The following is a 20,685-nucleotide window of genomic DNA, read 5'->3' on the forward strand; positions in this document are numbered from 1 at the left end:
CAGGCTTATAATACACTGGGGGAAACCCTGATGTTTATGAAGAATTTTATGAAATGGGTTTACTCATTAAACTTTTTTTATTTAGAGCCTTACATTTTTGTAAAAGTGTTGTAGCATGGATTAGATCTGTGACACTGACCACAGGACTCTGATTACAAACCAAACTCTTATCTAAACATATACATTTTAGTTTGTCTTTTGTGGGTCTTAAAAGTTCATTTAATGATGAAAACCACTCATTTGATGTGCATTGCCACTTATTCCTGCTGCAGATTGAACACATTAAAAATCTTCCATAGAGATATGGGCCTAATAAGGGACATTATTGTAATACTATTGCTATTAATGTGACTATTAAATACATTTTAGCCATGCAATTTCAACCACAATAATTACAAATTATTCAGTAAACTCTACACAGTGGTTCTATCTCCACACTTTACATTAAATTTCACTGTACATTTTATGGAATTTCCTCCTTTGCATATAAACTATGTGCACAATAATTACGCAAGTTGTAATTTTGAGGATTCATTTAATTGTTGAACAACTACAGCACTCTGTCAATCCAAAATATTAATAAGCTCTCAAACCTGAATATTTAACAAAGTAAAGGTGAGATTTTGGCTTTCTTAGGACTGCATGTCTGCATGTGCATGAATATTGGGCAACTATTAGTGTGCAGAATTATTATGCGCACTAATTATTATGTACCTTTTACTCTTCATGTAAAAGTTACTATGTTAAGTAGAGTTTATATAAAAAGGCCATTCCTGTATTTAACTATGCTCTAAATGGATAACACTCACATTGTTTTATTTTTTTTGTTTGTCAATGATCAGTTAATATTAATTCCTGTAACCAAAGTATTTCTTACACGTTTGTGAAATGTTCTTTCTATGTTTATAGACACGGGATCCTCACAAGCGAGGGTCAGAAGAATCAAAAGTAAGAAAAGTGAGAGGAAGGGAGGAGAGGGTGGGGCAATACATAAGCAACTAATCAGAAGGAATACTGTAATGGATTGTTAATAAACATTTTTTGTGTCTTGACACATTGTTTTTATCCTGACAGGTATGTTGGTAGTTCGTTTTCAAAATTTAAAAGGCAATACTGTTCTGACTTGTCACTTTCTTACATTGCTGTGATAAGAGAAGAAATCTATAAATATAATGCTGCACTTGACTGTATGGCTAGCTCGCTGTTACTGTCTCTTACTCTGCAGTTGTGGAGTCACAATGTCTGGGATCGTGAGCGCCCCCTGCCATAAGGCAAGAAAACTGCCTGCCTCACCTCAAATTTGTTCTCTGCCGTTTATGATCGCTCCTCAGCACACGAAACACGTTACACACACAGTTGGTGACAAAAACACTGTACATTATATACATAAGCTAAATTATGGAAAATCAGTTTGTACATTAAATGTTTTTTAGCCATTTTATTGGCAACGTAAAGACAGGAGGAACATGCTCCCATAGAATGGTAGTCAGCGCAGTTAGTGAGAGGTTGTGCAGTCGAAGGTGAGGCTCAGCTCCCTGTTGCCTCACCAGCTGCGCTTCCGAGCATTTGAATGGGAAAATGCGAAAATTCAGCGATTTTGAAGAAAAAATAATCAGAATTGGTTAAGGTGAATGAATGAAAAATAGGTACTTTATAGTAAAGTACAAGGTGAATATAGAAATACAAATTATTTTATCATTATATTATTTTTCTGTGATGAGCCTCACTTGCCTCCCCTGACCGCACGTCACTGATACATATACAGTATATATATATCAGGGGTGCCCAAAGTTGGTCCTCGAGGACCGGCACTTGACTGTATGGTCCTCGAGGGCCATACAGTCAAGGACCATATATATATATGTATACCAGTTAAAAATCAGGTTGGATGATATATGCAACAATTAGAACAGGGCCTCGCTAACGATTCCCTGCAACTGCATCTCCGACTATCTGACCACTTTATATTCTGCAGATCTAGAAAAGGACAGCAGAGCATACATTGAATGGGTGCTAGTGCTTTCTGGTTGTTCGGTATGTTTAATTAATATTTTTGCAAGCTCGAATTACAAGTGCTTTTAACTTCTTTCTTCTACTCCCAACTTCTTCAGAGTTTATGTAAAGTCCTACCAATAATGTTACAGATGGAAAGTTGTAGTTTCTTTGAAATTACCTCCTAGCTTTTTGTTTTATTTTATATCTGTGTAGAACTTTTGTGCAAACATAAAATTATGCTCAAAGAATAAATTCAGATATAATCAAGACATTTACTGAAAGATTTACTTATTTAAGTCAAATATTATCTGAACAGATAAATGAGGAGTGCCTCTCCAAGTCATACTTCATAGCCAAAATATTCAGTTATCTTTTCCTCTGGCAGGTGATGGTAATGCAGGAAGGATCAACCTTTCTGTTCAGCCAGCACCTCAAGCTGCCAACACTTCCCAACAACTCACTGACGTCTTTGTCCTCCGATCCAAAGAGGAGCAAGAGCTTCCACGCTTCAAAGGTGACTATTCCAGGTGCACTACATCACTGAATGGTTTTCTCTAGTGCCGTCTGCCCTGATCACACAGCGCTCATATCATTTCACCTTTAAAGACTTTAAACTTTATGTATTTGGGCAGTATTAAGTATTTTCCAGGCACATAGTATAATGTATAGTATAATATCTTCAGTTGTTATAAAAATGCTGTACAAATCAAATATAAGTTAAAGAAACTTTTATTTTGCAATTAAATGCCTTGAAATTGGGCCTCTAATAAAATTGGGCCTTTAGGAAGTCATCACAACATCACTCCTCTATTAACACTATAACAATGTTTTTACCAGTGGTGCACTAAGAAATAATTCAGCATATGTGCAGTTTCACCAGGTGTTTGTCAATTGCTGCTGGCTAGTCTGAAGGAGCTGAGTGGGGTAGTCATGAGGGAGGGTTGCTCTGTGAGGTGGAATCTCTGAGGCTTGGAAGCTGCAGCTCAGAGAAGGAGCTGGGCCTTCAAGGCGGCACTAGGTCCACCAAGGTGTTTTGCACAGCTGAATGGTTGCCATGGAGATCAAAGGATTTCTCAAAAATGCATGAAAGAATCAAGGCATCACTCCAGGCATGTTTTTGATACATGATTAACTTTATAACATGATAGTTATGAAGTCAATTTTACTGCCCCTTTAAACTACCAAAAACCATTTCAAAGACCTCATCTGTGTCTAATGCAAAGTGTCCTGTGGCTGCCTGTCATAAGAACTTGCTTCCTGAGTCAGACTTGTTGTGATCTAACAGCCCATTGCTGCTACTGTCCCACTGTTTCCTATCTTGTTTGCAGAGTTTTGAAAAGGCAAATACATGCCTGTCATACTCCTGACAGATTTACACATTCAGGTACCAATAAATTTGTCACTTTATATCCATCAAAAATATGCCATGAAAGAAAATTACATTTCTTTTGTCTGGATGACGGTAGTATTTTCCTGTCATCCAGACAGACTCAAAACAACATATGGCAAAAGCGCATCTTTGATTGGCCAACCAGTAACGGGAGTGGCCTGCAAAATCAACAGCACTCCTTAGTCAGCAGCCTTTTTTGATTTCTTTGGGTCCTGTCGGGGTAAGAGGGCTCTCCTTGCCCAGTCTTCTCATCGAGAAAATTTTATCCCTTGTGTTGAGTGTTGTGTTGTGAGTGTGTGTTGTGTTACCAGCTGACCAGATCCATGATTTGATTTGCAATTTGGAAAATTTGCAAAGAGAGGCTCAAAAAGAGTAGCCTGAATGGACACATGGGCAAAAAGCAAGGCCAGATGAGGGAGAGCATGCAAGAAGAAAAAAGCATCTGCCTTCACAGAGAGCAGATTGACACTATTTTAGTCATTTTGATTATTCAAATAGAAAATTCTCAGGTGGTCTTAGTTGGCCTCCTTTAAGCTTGGGTAGTAGTCTAGTATCACAAGTTAAATACAACAACTGCAACTTGTTTTTAATAGGATATTCAAAAACTTTAGTGTGAATTTAATTTCTATGTCTCTCGGCTGGCCTGGGAACGCCTTGGGATTCCCCTCGGAGGAGCTGGAACAAGTGGCTGGGGAGAGGGAAGTCTGGGCCTGAAGCTGCTACCCCCGCAACCTGACCCCGGATAAAGCGGAAGAAAATGGATGGATGGATGGATGGTGTGAATTTAAGGCTCAGGGGCAGTTTGTTTTTGCCAAATGAAATCATAATTTTGTACAACAGGGGGTTGGTGTGTATGTGAGTGATGACTGGGGCGTACCTTACATGTAAGCTAGCATTCAGTCAGAAAAACAATGAAATAACAGAAATGATGATGCCCCATGGAATTAACAATGAAAATATCTTGGGATGTGTAATAATAAAGATAATGGTGATAATTATACTGAATTAAAAAAAAAAACCATTGAAAAAGTTACAAGGGTTACAATGGGAAATTATTCCAAGACATAAAAATATTAGCCTTACATAAAATTAGTTTTATGTTTTCTTGTGCATGAAAGAATTGCCTTTATAGTATTTGTTTTCAAATACTATAAAGTAGGCTTGAGTAGGTTTGCTGAGTAGGCTTGGTGTCCTACTAACCTTTATTTTTAGCTTGCCATAAAGTTACTGTTTGCAGATGTTACAGCTCACAGGGATTGTCTTGTAATTTAAGTGAAACATGGCTTTGCCAAAATGGATGTATTATCATTGTAAGTAACCAAAGAAATAACACTTGCTTATCGCATTACTTGAGTGAGGAATTACTGATTTCTTTGTGCACCATGAGAATATAAGAATTTCTGATTCTGAATTTAAGCCATATTTTTTTAAATCCGGTAAGAAATAAGGGCGCTACGACACTTTTGTGACAATCCTCCACATCCTGCCAAAATGTACATCAATGGAGAAATCTGATACCACTCCATTAATGTTTGCATATTGTGAAGAAGGAAGTTGTACTTGTTTTCTTCAGAGGTTTTGTTCCCATTCCCTTCTGTAGTTCTTGGTGCAGCACCACCACAGGCGAGGGGGGGTGACAAATTTTTCAGTTAGGCTGGGTTGTTTTGACAGTGCAGTGTGAAAGCGAACTACACCAGCTGAAAATGTAACAAATGTTGCAATTTTGGTCTCCATTTGAACCCAGTCTACCAGAGCACGAGGTGTGAAAACCCCCTTTGTCATGGGATTTGTATAGGGTCACTCTACTCATCTCTTTAATATTGATAGCCAAGAGACACTAAGTGCTGTTGCCAGAGCTTTTTGATGTCAGGCAGCTGAGGAGGGGAAGCAGGTTAACTGCAGTGCAGGAGTGCACTGAAGTTATGAATGGGTTCTACTGAGGACCCCTGGGGTCATTAGCCGATACACAAAATGAAAGGTCTTAGTGGTGGTTGGCCAGGGCTGTAACACAACCCGTCGTCTAGACGACTTTAATGGGTTTACTGCGTTGGTGAAATATTGACAACAGGGCTGGAGGTTAGACCCGAGGACAAATGGCCCCTGTCATTGAAACCACAGCATTTCCTCCTTTCTCCTCATTGCCTCTTTCTACACTTTTAAAGTCTAGCTGTTGAAAAGACTCCCTCATCCCAATGAACAGCTCTGCTCAAAAGAAATTGTGAGTTTGCTCTCACTGATAACTACCCGTTTGATTCTCCCTCAAGAATGGTGCTCTTTTCACAGATGGTAATGCCAAACGGCAGGGCGGCATGTATGTTTTCTCTTGTATGAAAGGCACAGAGTTAATCTTCTACTGACCTGGCCACCAGGTTTTTGCTAGCTTTGTTCTTCAGATAGATTCAAGTCCTTTTAGTACAAAATAAGTCATCCAGACAGTTGTTCTATGGCGGTGGGTTTTGCTAGACATCTGGTTTAAATATTGAATGACAAAAAGTATCTGCATTTTTTTTCTCAACATTCAGCTATATTTACAGCTCTTTTGTTGGAAACTCTTATGTGGAAGCTCGTCCAAACATCAGCCCCTCATTACGTTTGCCCACTGACCTAAGGAGGGATTTCCTACTTCCTTGTGTCTGAATAATTTTGGGCTTTGGTTTTCTTTTTGGGCTTTCTTTTTGGGCTTTTTGAACGGAGTTAGGGTTATTTTGTATTTTTTCTTAGAAAGTTTTCATGTCGTAAATTACATGCTTTTTTCCCCAAAAGTTCTTAACTCCAAAATAACATGACACCAATATACAGTTATGATCAAAACTGATGACAATTTAATGACAGACTTAGATTTAAAGTTGTTTTCTTTCAACCAAGAAGTTTACTTCCTCAGGGCTATCATTTTGAAAAAAAAAAGTTAGCTTACATTTAATATCTAACATTATTCATACCCTTCTCAATAATCAATGGAAAAACCTCAACTGGCATTAAAGCCACTCAAATGTTTCTTATAGTGCTTCTGTTGACAAGCTCTTTGCACGTCTCCCCTGGAATCTTTAACTATTCAGCTATTGTAATGAGCTCTAATCTTTGAGGTTAGATGGGCTCTTTGCCATCACCCCAATCTTTAGCTGCCACCAGCTGAAGATAGTGGGAGCTAAGGATAGCTTCCTACATCCTTGGGCCACTGTTCTGACTACGGCCCAACCACAGTCAGACCTTCAAAGCTTTAATAATATTAAACATATTGTGTTTGTGTGCTAACCAGTTTTTTTTTAATGCCATTTAGCTTTGAGTTTTGAATAACTGAAATTTCCAGTGTTATCCAAGCTAACGTTTTTCTGCAAATTTTGACAATCTTAATGTTATCTTCTTCGTTCATAATCATGATGCTATTTACTTTGATTAGGTTGCCTTTATCATTCTCTCCAAAACACCTAAAAAGTATTTTGGTCCCACCTCCATGCTTGGGAGTGTGGATAGTGCTCATCAAAATGTCCTTCTAAAGTTATCAAGCACCACTGAAAGAATAACAAATTAACCATGTCATTCTAGACTTTGTGAAGATAGGTGCCCAACCAGCTCACCAAACATGTTGATCCATTCGAATTGTGGGAAATGAAGAAATTTGTCTTGTGAAATGTAGGCATTCAAAGGAAACACAAAGAATATATGTTTGTATACACGAACCATGACTATATTTGTTATTTTTGCTTGAAAGCCATACATTGTTCACCTTCCAGCTAGGTGCCTAGTGGAGACATAGTCTATTTGTCACTGCACTGTGTACCATATTAGGTATAATATTTAAAGTGGTCAAATACATTTGACCAGTTTGATGGAGTCATCCCTGCCCTTAAGACCCAGGTATGATGTATATTTTTAGTGGCTTAGATGCTAAAGCTCAAGGAGAGTGATTGAGACATTTGTAATTGTAAAAAAGGAAAGGTGTTAAGGAAATTTATGTAAATCAGAATCAATATCATTAAAATTTTCAGCAAATATTTTTTCTGATAAAGTCCAAGGATTGTGTTAAGGATCATCCATGTCATGATGAGGATTTAACAGGAGCTTTTGAATATGCTTAAAGTGGAAGGGCCATCTCAGAACATACCCGGAAAATGAAAGATTCCACATATTAAAGTAGACAACCTTAGACAAAACCAAGGCTGTATAGAATGTCATACTAAGCATTTTGATGGATCATTTGCACCATCAATTTCATTTCGTAGCATTGATTCAACAAGATACCATCCGTTAAGCCCAGGTTCCTGAAGACATACGGCCATACTGTATTCAGTATTGAAAAACAAACAAATACCCAAAGACATTAAAAATGTGCTATTGGGGCACTTGAAGGGACCTCAAGGCATCAAATACACAACAGAACCCAATAGAACATTATGCTAAACAGTAAGAGCTACTCCACACAAAGCCGGATGTCTGGGAAAGCAAATTTTTATGCATTTTGGCCTTTCATCCACACAAAAACTCAGTTTAATATCACAAAAAATTAATAATTTATAAAACCAAAATGAAGATTTGAAAAAAATGTGTATTTTTGTTTTTTCGGTATACATTGGAAAACAGAGATCTAGGGACCGCTTCTGTAACTGCCTCCTGGCGCCATGTTTATTTCGAAGCAGGAAATCATAGTTGTTTTGAAGCAATCTGATTGGCTGACATAGGTTTTAGTGTAAAGCTAAAACCTATGCCCCCTATAGGTTTGTCATGTATAAAACAGTGCTATTTGTGAGGATAAAAACTTCATGTGGATAAAAACTTTTCTGAAACTGATCCTGTATTATTTGTTTATACAATATAGCGGAGATAATAGATTTTTATGAAGATCCGACTACATGTATGCAAGGCCTAATGATGATTTAAAATTTGATTGAGCTGCATAAATACTTCTGAGCAAAAAATAAGAAGCAAGCCAAACCAGATATATGTGCCCAGAAATTTTAATTTTTGGTGCAGTACTGAATAATCCAAAGTGTCAGAGGTCAGAGATAATTTAAATCTGGTTCACCTAAAAGTGCAGATTCTTTTGAGTAAGTCATTTAGCACTCTTACTCAACAAAAAACAGATTAAAATTTGTCCAAGATGTTCGTCATCTGAACTATAGTGTGTCACAACCCTTTTAAGAACTTTAGCAATAACAGGAAGTTCAGAGATGGGTAGCCTAGCTAAGAACTGGTTAGTTTAAAATGTTTGCTTTTTTAGATGAAAGCAGGTGGTAAACATTTCAGTAACCTGATCCAAATACAGTGAACAGTTTACTGAGCAGAAAAAATTAGGAGATTCCCAGAAACCAAATTTGCAACAAGAAGCAGCTTAGTTTCTTAATTTTCCTTCATGTTTATTGAAGATGTTGTTTTTTGTTTTTTTTCTGTAGGATTGCTTCAAAGGAGGTAAAACTGACCTCCTCACAACAGCCACAACCACTAGCACTAACAGCAGCAACTTTTCCAAACTCCACAAACTCTCCAAGGACTACACAGACAAGCCTTTAAAAAACTTGAAAGAGCCCAAAAGTGCCTTTAGAGACTCTGGCTGGGAATCCTCAAAAGTCCCCAAAGAATCTTCAAGGAAACCCAAAGAGAATCAGCCACTGAGAGATAGCAATCCTAAGATGGGTTTTAAGGAACCCAAGTCTTTGTCCAAGGAGCATCGAAGTGAGGGACTGACCCATAGATCAGGCTTAAACAAGCGCCTTTCTGTGTTGGACAGTGATGATCTTATGACCAAAAAACGCAGAAAGGGGTATCTGGAATCATCGGTAAAGCAGACATCAGGTTCAGACTCTCATTATTCCGACAAGAAAAAGTCACAGATGGCAACAACTAAACTACGCCCAGAACTGGGTGAAGCAGAGCGCAAGAAAGTGTCCAGGCTTCCACCGTTCCAGGAGTTGGTGGACCCCAACGACTCTGATATGGAAGATCAGACCAAGTCAGATGTAAGTTGAGCACATTACCTCTCAATTCTTTGGTGTAAGAGTTTTAAGAAGCAAATGAGTTAACAGGCAAATGTTACTGGTGTGTCTTGTGGGAAACACCATCCATTTCCAGTGAAACTTCAGAAGGGGGAAATGTTGGTGGCCAGTCCTTCCTTGGTGTGGAGTACCATAAAATCAAAGAACCAGCAGGAAGAGAGTCTTTAATGGTGGTCTGGCAAGCTGTTGGGGGCTGGGTGAAGGGGTGGACACCTAATAAACTGAGGTAGGAGTTCAGCTGTATGTGTGGCCAACAGGAAATGATCAAAGCTGTGAAGAATAGTTAGAAGATGCATTTTGCAGTTGCCTTTATGACCAAAACAGCATCATTTCACCTCACCAATGCTTAAAATGTAGGAACACTGCTTATTTACAAGAAAGAAAAACTTCCTGTAAGTGCCACTGCAGGGAAAAACTTCCTTGGAGTGGCTATTTTCATTAGTAGAGACATTTGACTGGGTTGCCTGGTCCACACACATTTGGTGGAGAACCTCCCCATAAAGAAAGACGGTAATAAAGGCAAATAGCAGACAAGAAAAATTTATGGTTTTACTGCACCTGAGGAGAAAAAAAGAGATACTGCCATGAATGGCAAAGAGTTTGACTTTAATCTTTGTGAGAGAGGGAAAAGGGTGAGTATGTGTGGTGAAAGTCTGAATCTCACTGTTTTGAATAGTTTTCTTTAATGCACTGCTGTTTTTATTTCTATTTTTAAATGTTTGTGTAAAAGTGTAAAAAAGTAAAAGTGTCTTTTGTGCATGCTTCTGTGGAGAAGCAGCTTACTCAGAAGGGGTGTTATTAACAATTATGATCCGAACCAGTGTTTCTTTGTCTGTGCTGTATGGACAAACCCTTTCAACTTTTATCATACAGGGAATGGGAATGATAAGAGTTGTAAAAGGGGATATAGGGTGACAAATGCCAGGTGTTTGATTCTCCCCAAGCAACCAACCCCAGTGGCCGAGCACCAGGCCAACAAACTGCTGCTCTCATTTACTTGTGTGATCTCTGTGTTTTCCTCTGAGCAGTGTGCCTGAAAACACATAGCAGAGGAAATGTGGAGTTGGTGATGATGACAAGAGAAAGCAGAGTGTCTTGCATGAAAATCATGTTTAGAGCACCCTGCATGTGGGAGTGGACCGGGTGACATCGCCTACAGTTTGCATAAAGCAGAGTGGAGGAGTCAAAGAGATTTACATCCTGGGTGAATTGGTGTTAGATGGCTTTTGTAGACTTCATATTCCACACAGTTTTGATCTGGTCACATTTAATTTTTAGATGGTTGTCAACCTGCAGATTAATTTGGTGGAATTCTATTTTTTAATAGATGGTTTTGGAAGTAACATGACAAATATCTGAGAAAAAGTAGAAATACCGGTACACAAAAATGAAAATATTTAATCTTTTTTATTTACGTTTTTAAAGTCTTTTAACATTCTTTTTCTGAAAACACTAAGAAAACTTTTAACGTTTCACATGTCACATATTGAGTTCAACAGGCACATGCAGAGGGGACAGGGGGGCGAGGGGGGCTTGAGCCCCTGCCCCTTTTATCCTTGATGCCCCTAGTGCTCTTTTTGAGTTCTTTGTTGTTTTTTTCAAAAAAATTTTTTTATTATTTTTATTTTTAATCTGTATGTCAGAAGACCTGTTTGTGCCCCTCAGCAATAATATTTAGCTAAATATAATAATTTAGTAAAAATAAACTAGTCTGGCTGCCCTCAGTCTAATAATGACTCTCAGAGCCTCCATGTTGTTCAGACTCCGGGTCCATGGTGAGGAGGAGGAGGGGGCAGATCTGTGTCCTCTAACTATCAAATTATGGGCAAGAATATTTTTTCATACACTGGTTTGTAAATAAAAACGTAGGTCTGATGTTGACGTTAGAAAAACTGTTTCTGTTTATATTTTTGTAATCGTCTTTGCAATAGCGGGACAAAACCCGCCTCGCCCCTAAACTCAGAAATGCTTCGGCTGCAGAGAAAACTTCTGACTTTAACTTCATCATTCTGCTAAATGCCCGGTACGCTACAGGCAGCTTGAGTCGGTCCACCGACAGATATAAAGAATGTCTGTCTTTATATCAGACATCCTGATATAAGACACAGTACCGACTGTCACCGCGAGTCGCAACGCAGCTCAAAGCCCCAGTACCACCTGGTACCACCTGCTCTCTGTTCGCTCTGCTTCTCCTTAACGTTTCTATGAGGCGGGTTAAAGCCGCTGCTGGCGGGATCTGGGCTGGAGGTTCGCGGCTGTAAATAGAGGTTATTGCAGAACCTCAAGTGTTAAAGGAAGATTCGGCCCATTTAGAGTTCACAAAATAAACATCAGAGAAAATATTGTAGCAATAATAAGAACCGCAGCAAAAAGCCAAACATGCCACAATTAAATGAACCAAAATGTCTCCAAAGCATCGGCGGACTGGCATAGGGACCACCGGGGGATTAAAGGTAGATTCCAGGTAGATTCCAGAGATGCTAATCGCAGCAGCTGTTCCTCCAGGGCCGGCCCAAGGTAATATGGGGCCTTAGACAGAACCCGCCTCCCCCCGGAACCCGTCCTACTAAGAACCTCAGCATCGCTAACATGTTTAAATATAGATAAGGTGAATCTGTGAGAGGGAGACCAGGTTTATTGGCAGAGTTGAAAATCAATCACTGATTATTGCTTATTTGCTGTGACGTATATGTGAACAAACCCAATTCAAACACAAAGATTACACCATATTGTAGCCATGGTAACACAACAATCAAACTATCAAGATGATTCTTTAAACTTTTACAAAGTAAACTTCCTAATTAAATCCTAAATGTACTATTTATTTTTCTCAGCTGAATGCATTAAATAAAATGTAATAACATTGTCATTCTCTATAAATGATGCTACATGTTTAGATCTATGGTCTATGTTACAATTAAACCATTTCTAGGGGCCCCTGAGTGTCTGGAGGCCCCTGAATGTCTGGAGGCCCCTGAGTGTCTGGGGGCCCCTGAATGTCTGGAATCCCCTGAATGGACCCTACCAGCAGCTACTGAGTTTTCTTTGCCTTGACATTCTAGTCTTATAATTCTAGGTCTTAGAAGTGCTAACATCAAACTATTATATAGAGTTAACCCCCTTTTTTTAATCTATAAATCAGTCTGCAGCCAGGTTGTTCTAGAGGTTAAATAGATATTATTAGGGTTTAATTAGTAAAATGGCAGCAAATTAGCTTATTTCATAACTTTATAACCAGAGACCTTCTCTCCTCTGGTCTGTTTAACAGCTACAGTCTCAGATCAACTCAGCCCTCCAGGACTGTCAGCAGCAGAAACAACAACTTTATACCTATTGGGGAAAATATAGACTATATTTGCTTTGCATTTCCCAACATGATGGCAATGATATAATAGGATCCAATTAGATTCTTGATTAATATGGGTTGTTGCTATGTTGTTGTACGGAGTTTTTGTTCAATGTGCCCCTTTTTTAAATTTGAGCCCCTGCCCCTCCAAAGGTCTCTGCACGGCCCTGGAGTTCAAGTCTGAAAATCAAGCTTTACTGAAGTCAGTAAAACAAACACATCAGGCCTGACTTAGTTTTACACTCTGTTAGTACAAGCCTTGAGGTCTGGGACTCATGTCTCATAATCAGTCTTTATTTCAAGTACTTATACATGGAGGTAAGTTGTTATCAGACTTCTAAAAGGAATCAGATAGAGCCGCACAATTTATGAGAAATTTATCAAAAAACTTTTGTTTGCAATAAGCCATTCATGTTCTCTGTGTTTGTATATATTTGATGGAACTTGTTGTTTAATGCAGCATAAAATGCTTCATAATCTTGAGATGGAAAATAATCTCAAGATTATGAGATTGTTTATAATCTCATACTGTTGAGTTCGACCAGTCTGTCTCATAATCGGACTGGTCGGACCCGTCGGGTCCGACCCGATGGACCAGTACCCGACCAGTGGTACCACCTTGCTGGCGTCTGACTGGAAGTGGAGCTCTGTGTCTGTTACTGATGCACCCACTGGACCATTTATCTGGTCTGTCAAGAGTCATTCTTGTTTCATCCATAAAACCTTTGAAAAATCTGTCTTCAGATATTTCTCTGCCCAGTCTTGAGGCTTCAGCTGAAATCTGGTTCATTGGTGGTCGAGTCTCAGCCTTCCTGATCTTGGCCATGTCTCTTAGCTCTGAATATCCAACCCATTCTCACTCCCAACTTGTCATATATTGACGCATCGGACGGTAGCAGCAAACTGCTACAAATTTCCCCTACTCTCCAATTCAAAACCAATTTTTCCCTAAAGAAAAGAATCTGCCTAATAATTATGTACACTTTGATTTAAGGTGTTGACATCCATAGGCCACACCCACCTCATTAAATAGATACACATCACTTGCTGTGATTAAATCCATTAAGCAATCAAGTTGATCCACCTTGAAATGAGAAAATATGCCTAAAAATGATAAAATGGACAATATACTTCCTTGCCTAATAAGTGTACACACTGTGTAAATTACATAGATACAGTGTGAAATATTTCAAGCCTTTTTTTCTTGTCACTTTGATTAAGGCATACAGATAATAAAAACACAAAATTCTGTGTTTCAGAAAATTTGAATATAGTAAAAAAATTCAAGTACATGAAAAGTTGAGTGGAAGGAAAAAGCAGCCCACTCCTTGTGACACTTCCTTTATTCCTTAAAAGATCTTTGTTGCTAGTGCACCTTTTCTTACCACACTTTCCTTCCACACAACTTTCTGTTCAGTTGCTTTTTTGTTTACAATATTCTAATTTTCTGAGACACTGAATTTTGGCTTTTCATTCTCTGTATTTGGTAATCATCAAAACTACAAGCAATGAAGGCTTAAAATATTTCACTCCGTTAAAAAAAGCTATATAATGAGTTTCTGTGTTCTGAGGTGAATGACAAAATATATTGACCTTTTTCCCTATTTTTTTTATATACTCATATGATACAATTGCATTTCTTTTTAAATATCCAACTTATTGCCGTCACTGAGGGAAGAGGTCTGATTCATCTCAGCAGACTGATATTCAACTTTTTATAGTCTGTAAAGAGAACAGACTATAAAAAGCCCTTTTTAGGGCTTTTTAGGACAAAAGCCCTAAAAAGGAGTGGTACTAAGATTTATGGCACATTGAAGAAGCTATCCCATAAACCAGCGGACCAGCTGTGTGTCGTTTGTTGTCAGGAGGTAATGACCACTGAAGCTTTTTATCCTCACTGTGCTCTTTTTCTCTCATGTTTCTGCTGGAGATCACTGTTCGCTTTGTCTTCTTGGACAGCTGTGGTTTACAGTGACACTCCCACATGAATTAGAGTTTGCACACTTGGATCCAAATCTATTTGGAAAAATTGGAGGCTTGAGTATGGTTCAGTATCTGGTACTTATTTACTTATTTTTGACTTTTAAAAAAATAAGTATATAGATTTTATAGTATTATGTACTTCACTCCAGATTTGATATCTGTATTGGTGCTGTATAAGCATTGTCCTCTTGTTGTTATTGTTCCTTTTTCCTTCTTTGTATGAATAATCAAAAATACCTAATAAACATAGTATTAAAAATAAGTATAACAAATAGCATGGTATTTGCACAGAAAGTTTTAACAAAGATGTATGGCATGATCTAATTGCCTCAATTTAACTCGGTAGAAATAGAATGTTCCTGATTTGTCCTGAGAAAAAAAATGGCCACGATAGTTCAAATGTTTGTGTTTTTAAGGTGGAAGAATTGATCTATTTATGCACATGTTCTACTCTGGCTATTAAATGTTAAAACAAAAATGCTATTGTTTAGCACCAAGTGACTCTTTTTCTGCCATCTTATTAAAATGACTTATCCTGTAGGATTGATACGATATACAGTACAGACCAAAAGTTTGGACACACCTTCTAATTCAATGGGTTTTCTTTATTTTCATGACTATTTCTAAGGCAAGAAATCCCACTTATTAACCTGACAGGGCACACCTATGAAGTGAAAACCATTTCAGGTGACTACCTCTTGAAGCTCATCAAGAAAATGCAGAGTGTGTGCAAAGCAGTAATCACAGCAAAAGGTTGCTACTTTGAAGAAACTAGAATATAAGGGGTATTTTCAGTTGTTTTACACTTTTTTGTTTAGTGCATATTTCCACATGTGTTATTCATAGTTTTGATGCCTTCAGTGTGAATCTACAATGTCAATAGTCATGAAAATAAAGGAAACTCATTGAATTAAAAGGTGTGTCCAAACTTTTGGTCTGTACTGTATATATTTTAACTCAGAAAATGTAACTTTAAAATGCTTTGAATGGTTGTCAACCCAAGCTTAGTGTGTTGTGTTGGCATTCTGTCAAACACAAAGGGGAGAGATGACAATATAGAGACAGAAGCAACATGTTACTGTTGCTATTTTAAGATGAATAGCAACTGGGTAATTAGTGTGTTTAATATTAGTATAGACCAGTTCTAAAGGAAGGTGTTCCTTCAAGTTAACTTGATGGAGAAGGGTTGTTTCTCACTCCCTCATATTATGGAAGGCCTATGAGTCAGAAAGGCAATGAGTATTACGTAAAATTTACTTTAAAGTGCTGTATTATGTTATAATGTTATTCCCTCATCAAAAACATATCACAAGTTTTGCTTTGATTCTTTCATGCATGTTTGAGAAATCCTCTAATCTCCTGTTGCAACCATTTGGGGGTGCCGAAACACTTGTGCTCCAAAGCGCCCCCTTTTCCATAAATCTCCTTCTCCAGCCAAGCTTCCACCTCACAGAGCACTTTTCCCCCACTCACTTCCTCCAGACTAGCCGCAGCAACAATAAGAAATCACCTGGTGGAACTGTGCATCTTCTGAGCTCATCATACAAACTACTATTGAGTCCAATACTTCTAAGAAGAGTTTTAAACAGCTTAATTCAGAAACGTTGTGATGACATCCTGAAGGTGAAGTGTTGGAAAGGGTAGGAGCTTCTTAAAGAAGACAGAGGCCAATTTCAAGGCATCAGACATAGCCATGAAGACAAGAAATTGTCTTTCAAGTTGTTTTGATATATACAGCATTTTCATAACAACTGACGGTAACACTTACTTGTTTGTGATATAAGATGGAAAATACAGAATACCACCATTGAGGAAGCAGAGCCTAGGGACTTTGGACCAGGCTCTCCAACCTCTGGTGCTGATATTGCTGAGGTGGTTAAAAAGCTCCTCGGTGGCAAGGCTCCTGGGCTGGATGAGATTAGCCTGGAGATCCTTAAGGCTCTAAATAGTGAACTCATTGCTTTCATCAGGGGTTTCCCCCCAGGCTTTAAAAGCAGCAGTTATCAAACCACTGATTTAAAAACAAACAATCTAGACAAATCACTCCTGCAAAATTACTGGCCAGTCTCCAACATTCCATTCATCAGCAAAATTATTGAAAATGCAGTGTTTTAACTGTAAAATGGCTTCCCTACGATAACCAACCGCTTTGATATCCTTCAGTCTGGTTTTTGTGCTCACCACAGTACTGTGACTGCCCGCGTCAAAGTGTTTAAGGACATTCATATAAACATCTACTGTGGAAGAACCACAGTGCTGGTTTTGTTGGACCTCAGTGCAGCATTTAACAATGTTCACCATGACATATTATTGAAAGGACTGAAGAGTTGGGTTGGACGCTCCGGTCCAGTACTCAACTGGTTCGAATCTTGCATAACACTAGAATAGCTCAAGTTAGTCCACTTTGACGTATACCTATATCGGCTTCGATAGTCCAACTGGCCTGAAGGATTTTATCTAGCAGGTGCTTTTGTTCAGTAAATAGGGCCATTACCTTATCAGTACCCTGGTAATGGCCTCAACGCATCTCACAGTTGCACAATAGACTTAGACTTTGACTTCGACTTAGACTGACTTTGTTGTCATTTTCAATGCACAGGGTGTATAAAGAACGAAATTTCGTTGCATACGGCTCAGGACAATGTTTGAGGAGAAAAATGTTCGCTGGTTGACCTGACACTTCGCCCTTTTGCCTGGGCTGGGTGTGGAAGGTTGTTCCCGAAGCAGTTTCTCCTTGTGTGCCTTCTTCTCATTCACATGAGAGTTACCGAACTCTTTAGCAAGTTCAACAAGGAAGTCTACCCGTCTCTCCTTCACCCCAGTGCATGCCTGATAAAGCACATGTGCATTCAGTGCTGCCATGTCAATCAGGTTGTAGAACACCGCAACTGGCCATCTCCGTGTTCCTGCACGCACGCTGTACTCCCGCACCATTTGGTCCATCACATCCACACCACACTTTGTTTTGTTGTAATCTGTGACCGTGTTTGGCTTCCTTTTGGTGGTATCCTCAGTCTCAACCACGCTGTGCATGCTGCTCTTTCTAAACTGTCATTTTATACCCTCTTAGCTTTATTTCAAAGAGAAACATTACTAATTTCTTTTAGAAAAACCTTTGCACATTTCTTGAAACAGATTGTATGTTTTGCAAACTCTATGTACATTTGGCAAAATGACCTGGATAATGCAGCACAACATCATGGATCAGCTGCAAAAGGTCACATCTCTCCAAAAACACTTCATGTATGCTTCAAAACTAAACTGAAGAGCACTACCTACAGGAGAGTCTACTGTAGAGCTGCCTCCATCATAGATTGCACCCACCCCCAACATGGACTATTCACATTCCTACCTTCTGGCCTGACGGTCAACGACCACATTTACAATTGAAGAAGGGATGCTAATTTGAGCCATCAGAGTCGTCAGGGTGGACTCCGGCCTTTTGGCCCTGGTGAGCCGATATGGGAAGGACTCGAAAACTGAGCTATCCTAGTGTTGCATAAGGAACAGAGATTTCTCTATTTCAATAGGAAACTTCTCATCGAAGCGCACAGAAGTCACATGTGGGGTACCCCAAGGCTCAATCCTAGGAGCCCTACTATTCCTCACATTAGCTCAGGCTATAATAGGAGCTAAGATTAGCTACCTTAACTACGCAGATGACACACATCTCTACATTACAATTTCACCACTTGGCTCCGAACCCATCCAATCACTGAACAGATGCTTAGAACAGATAAATGTCTGGATGTGCCAAAACTTTCTCCAGCTAAACAGAAACAAAACTGAGGTTATTATTTTTGGACCTAAAGATCTATAGTCAATACACAGCTTCAGTTACTACAGTTGACAACTAGTGAGCCGACCTGAAATCTGGGTGTAGTAGTGAACTCTGACCTGAACTTTCAGAGTCACATAAAGACAGTTACAAAGTCAGCCTTATATTACCTGAAGAATATTTCCAGAATTAGAAATAATCCTGGAAGCAGCAGTGTCTTTTCAGGTCTGACTAAAAAATCAATCCTCCAGCTGCTGCTGCTGATCCAGGACATTGTTGGAAAATGTTATTCATGCATCACGCTTCCAGATTGGATTATGATGCATTATTCTAAACAAAACATTATTTAACTGCAGGTTGTACAAAAATGCACCTTCCAGATTTCTGACAAATCACCAAAAGTTGTCACACCACTCCTTATTCACTCTACAGTAAATCATAGTTCTTACTTATGGGGTTCTGAATAGTCACCAGCAGAGATCTCAGAACTTGAAATCAAGTCTGATTCTGAGATGTTGAACATCCGTTACACTGTACGGCTGTTGTGGATGACGTGTTTTCAGTGATGCATCAAAAAGCAGGACTGTTGTTTTCTATATGGCTATCATGATGTAGTGTCTCAAAAATTCTAGTTTTTCATTGTTTGAAGTTAACCAGTCGATGAGAAGAAATCTCCCAATGTAAAAGTTGTAACTACAGTCAGCAGATGTGTTGGTAGGTGGTGGTAGCAATTTTCTGAACAAACCATGTGTATTTTCTCTAAGTGGTTTATTTGTGTTCATTTTCTCAGTCTGAACAGCCCAGTCCAGCCAGTTCCAGCTCCAGTTCAGGCTTTGCTCCCTCACACCACAAACGTCAAGGTAGTACACCTGAATTACTCCCCTCTTGCTGCTGTTTACAGGAGTTTACACACAAACAAAATCTGCAGTTCAGTCCATTTTATTTACAAGGTGCCAGTTCACAAAAAATCTGCAACTGAAACTCTGCAGATACAGTAAGCAATGTTAGGGGAGAAAAGGATACCAAAAGTTCTCCAGAATAATGTTGGAAACGGAGAACATCAGACAGGAAACAACTGAGAGTGGTGGGCTGACATCTCTCTGATCTACAGAAAACCAAGGAGTGCATTGGTGGGAAAAAAAGAGATCCAGATTTTCCAAGAATAAAATTTTAACAAACAGAAAATTTTATCAAATCAATGTATCACCCAGCCCTACAGCAGAACAAGCCCTTTCTAATTAGGGCAGACAGAGGGTAGTTGCCAGAAAATGGCCAGTTTCAATAGGAACCAGCACCACATCCAACATCCTACTTTTATTACTGTATTTCATTCCTCTCTTTCAATGATTTCATAAATGAAAAGTTGTGTTATTGTATTTGGCATGCAGTGCTTGGGCCGCTGCAGTCAGTGGTGCAAGATCTGCAGTCAGACGACAACGATGATGATTCAGACGAACTTGAAGACCACGACATGGACTCTGATGCAGAACGACAACCACAAACATGTCTCACACACCACCAACACAGGTTAGTGACCAGTAGGCAGAGCAGAGTATAATCAGGTCTGGCAAAATAATCCATATTTAGGTATAATAATAATTATAATGAAAAAAATACAAGTTTAAAAAAAAAAATACAATATAACATATTGTATAATAATACAATACAATAAATTTGAAACTGCCAAAGTCATTTTCATCTCCCTAAAGTGGTGCATATCTTCCCACAGCAGCTACCCACTTTATTCATAATTTGGAGGTATTTTGCCTACGAGGCAAACAAACGAGAAAAACTCTGAAAAGCTCTGATGAGTCTGCTCCAGTTCCAACAGCAAGGTGTGTTTTCCAGGTGCAGAGTTGGTATAGAGTCTGTTGCCTTGCAATGTTTCGTTCTACTGCGGATACCAACTAAGACAGAAAATGTCCATCAACAAACAGCTCCTCTTCTTGCTAAAGACGCTTTTCTACTGAGAAGTCACGCTCTAATCAGTTAATGTGCAGTTCGGTTCTATCCCAGGTAGTGAGCTTCTCCATTACATGCTGTTCCTCACTATATACTCAGCAATGCAAAACCTCCAGGTTCTGGTTCTGATGGACTCAAATAAACCTAGATATTTTATTTTGTCTTATAGAAATTCATTGCTGGCTCAAACATAATAACAAAGGCTCAGATCAGCTGATTATTCAGCTACACATAGAAATATAAT

The 20,685-nt window shown here is 38.8% G+C and overlaps 1 protein-coding gene across 3 annotated transcripts in view; it reads left to right on the forward strand.

The window, feature by feature from the left end:
- The window catches only part of mllt3 (MLLT3 super elongation complex subunit), a 75,675-nt gene that overhangs the window by 48,251 nt on the left and 6,739 nt on the right, over positions 1-20,685 (forward strand). The window contains exons 5-9 of one of the 3 annotated variants that reach the window (XM_032583233.1): positions 910-957; positions 2,381-2,509; positions 8,773-9,336; positions 19,270-19,339; positions 19,868-20,006. In XM_032583233.1, the coding sequence (XP_032439124.1) occupies positions 910-957; positions 2,381-2,509; positions 8,773-9,336; positions 19,270-19,339; positions 19,868-20,006 (950 nt within the window). The remainder of the gene's footprint in view (positions 1-909; positions 958-2,380; positions 2,510-8,772; positions 9,337-19,269; positions 19,340-19,867; positions 20,007-20,685) is intronic. The other 2 variants (XM_032583234.1, XM_032583235.1) reach the window with 2 other exon arrangements.

Source organism: Xiphophorus hellerii, chromosome 14, assembly GCF_003331165.1.
Source record: "Xiphophorus hellerii strain 12219 chromosome 14, Xiphophorus_hellerii-4.1, whole genome shotgun sequence".
NCBI classification, from domain to species: domain Eukaryota; kingdom Metazoa; phylum Chordata; class Actinopteri; order Cyprinodontiformes; family Poeciliidae; genus Xiphophorus; species Xiphophorus hellerii.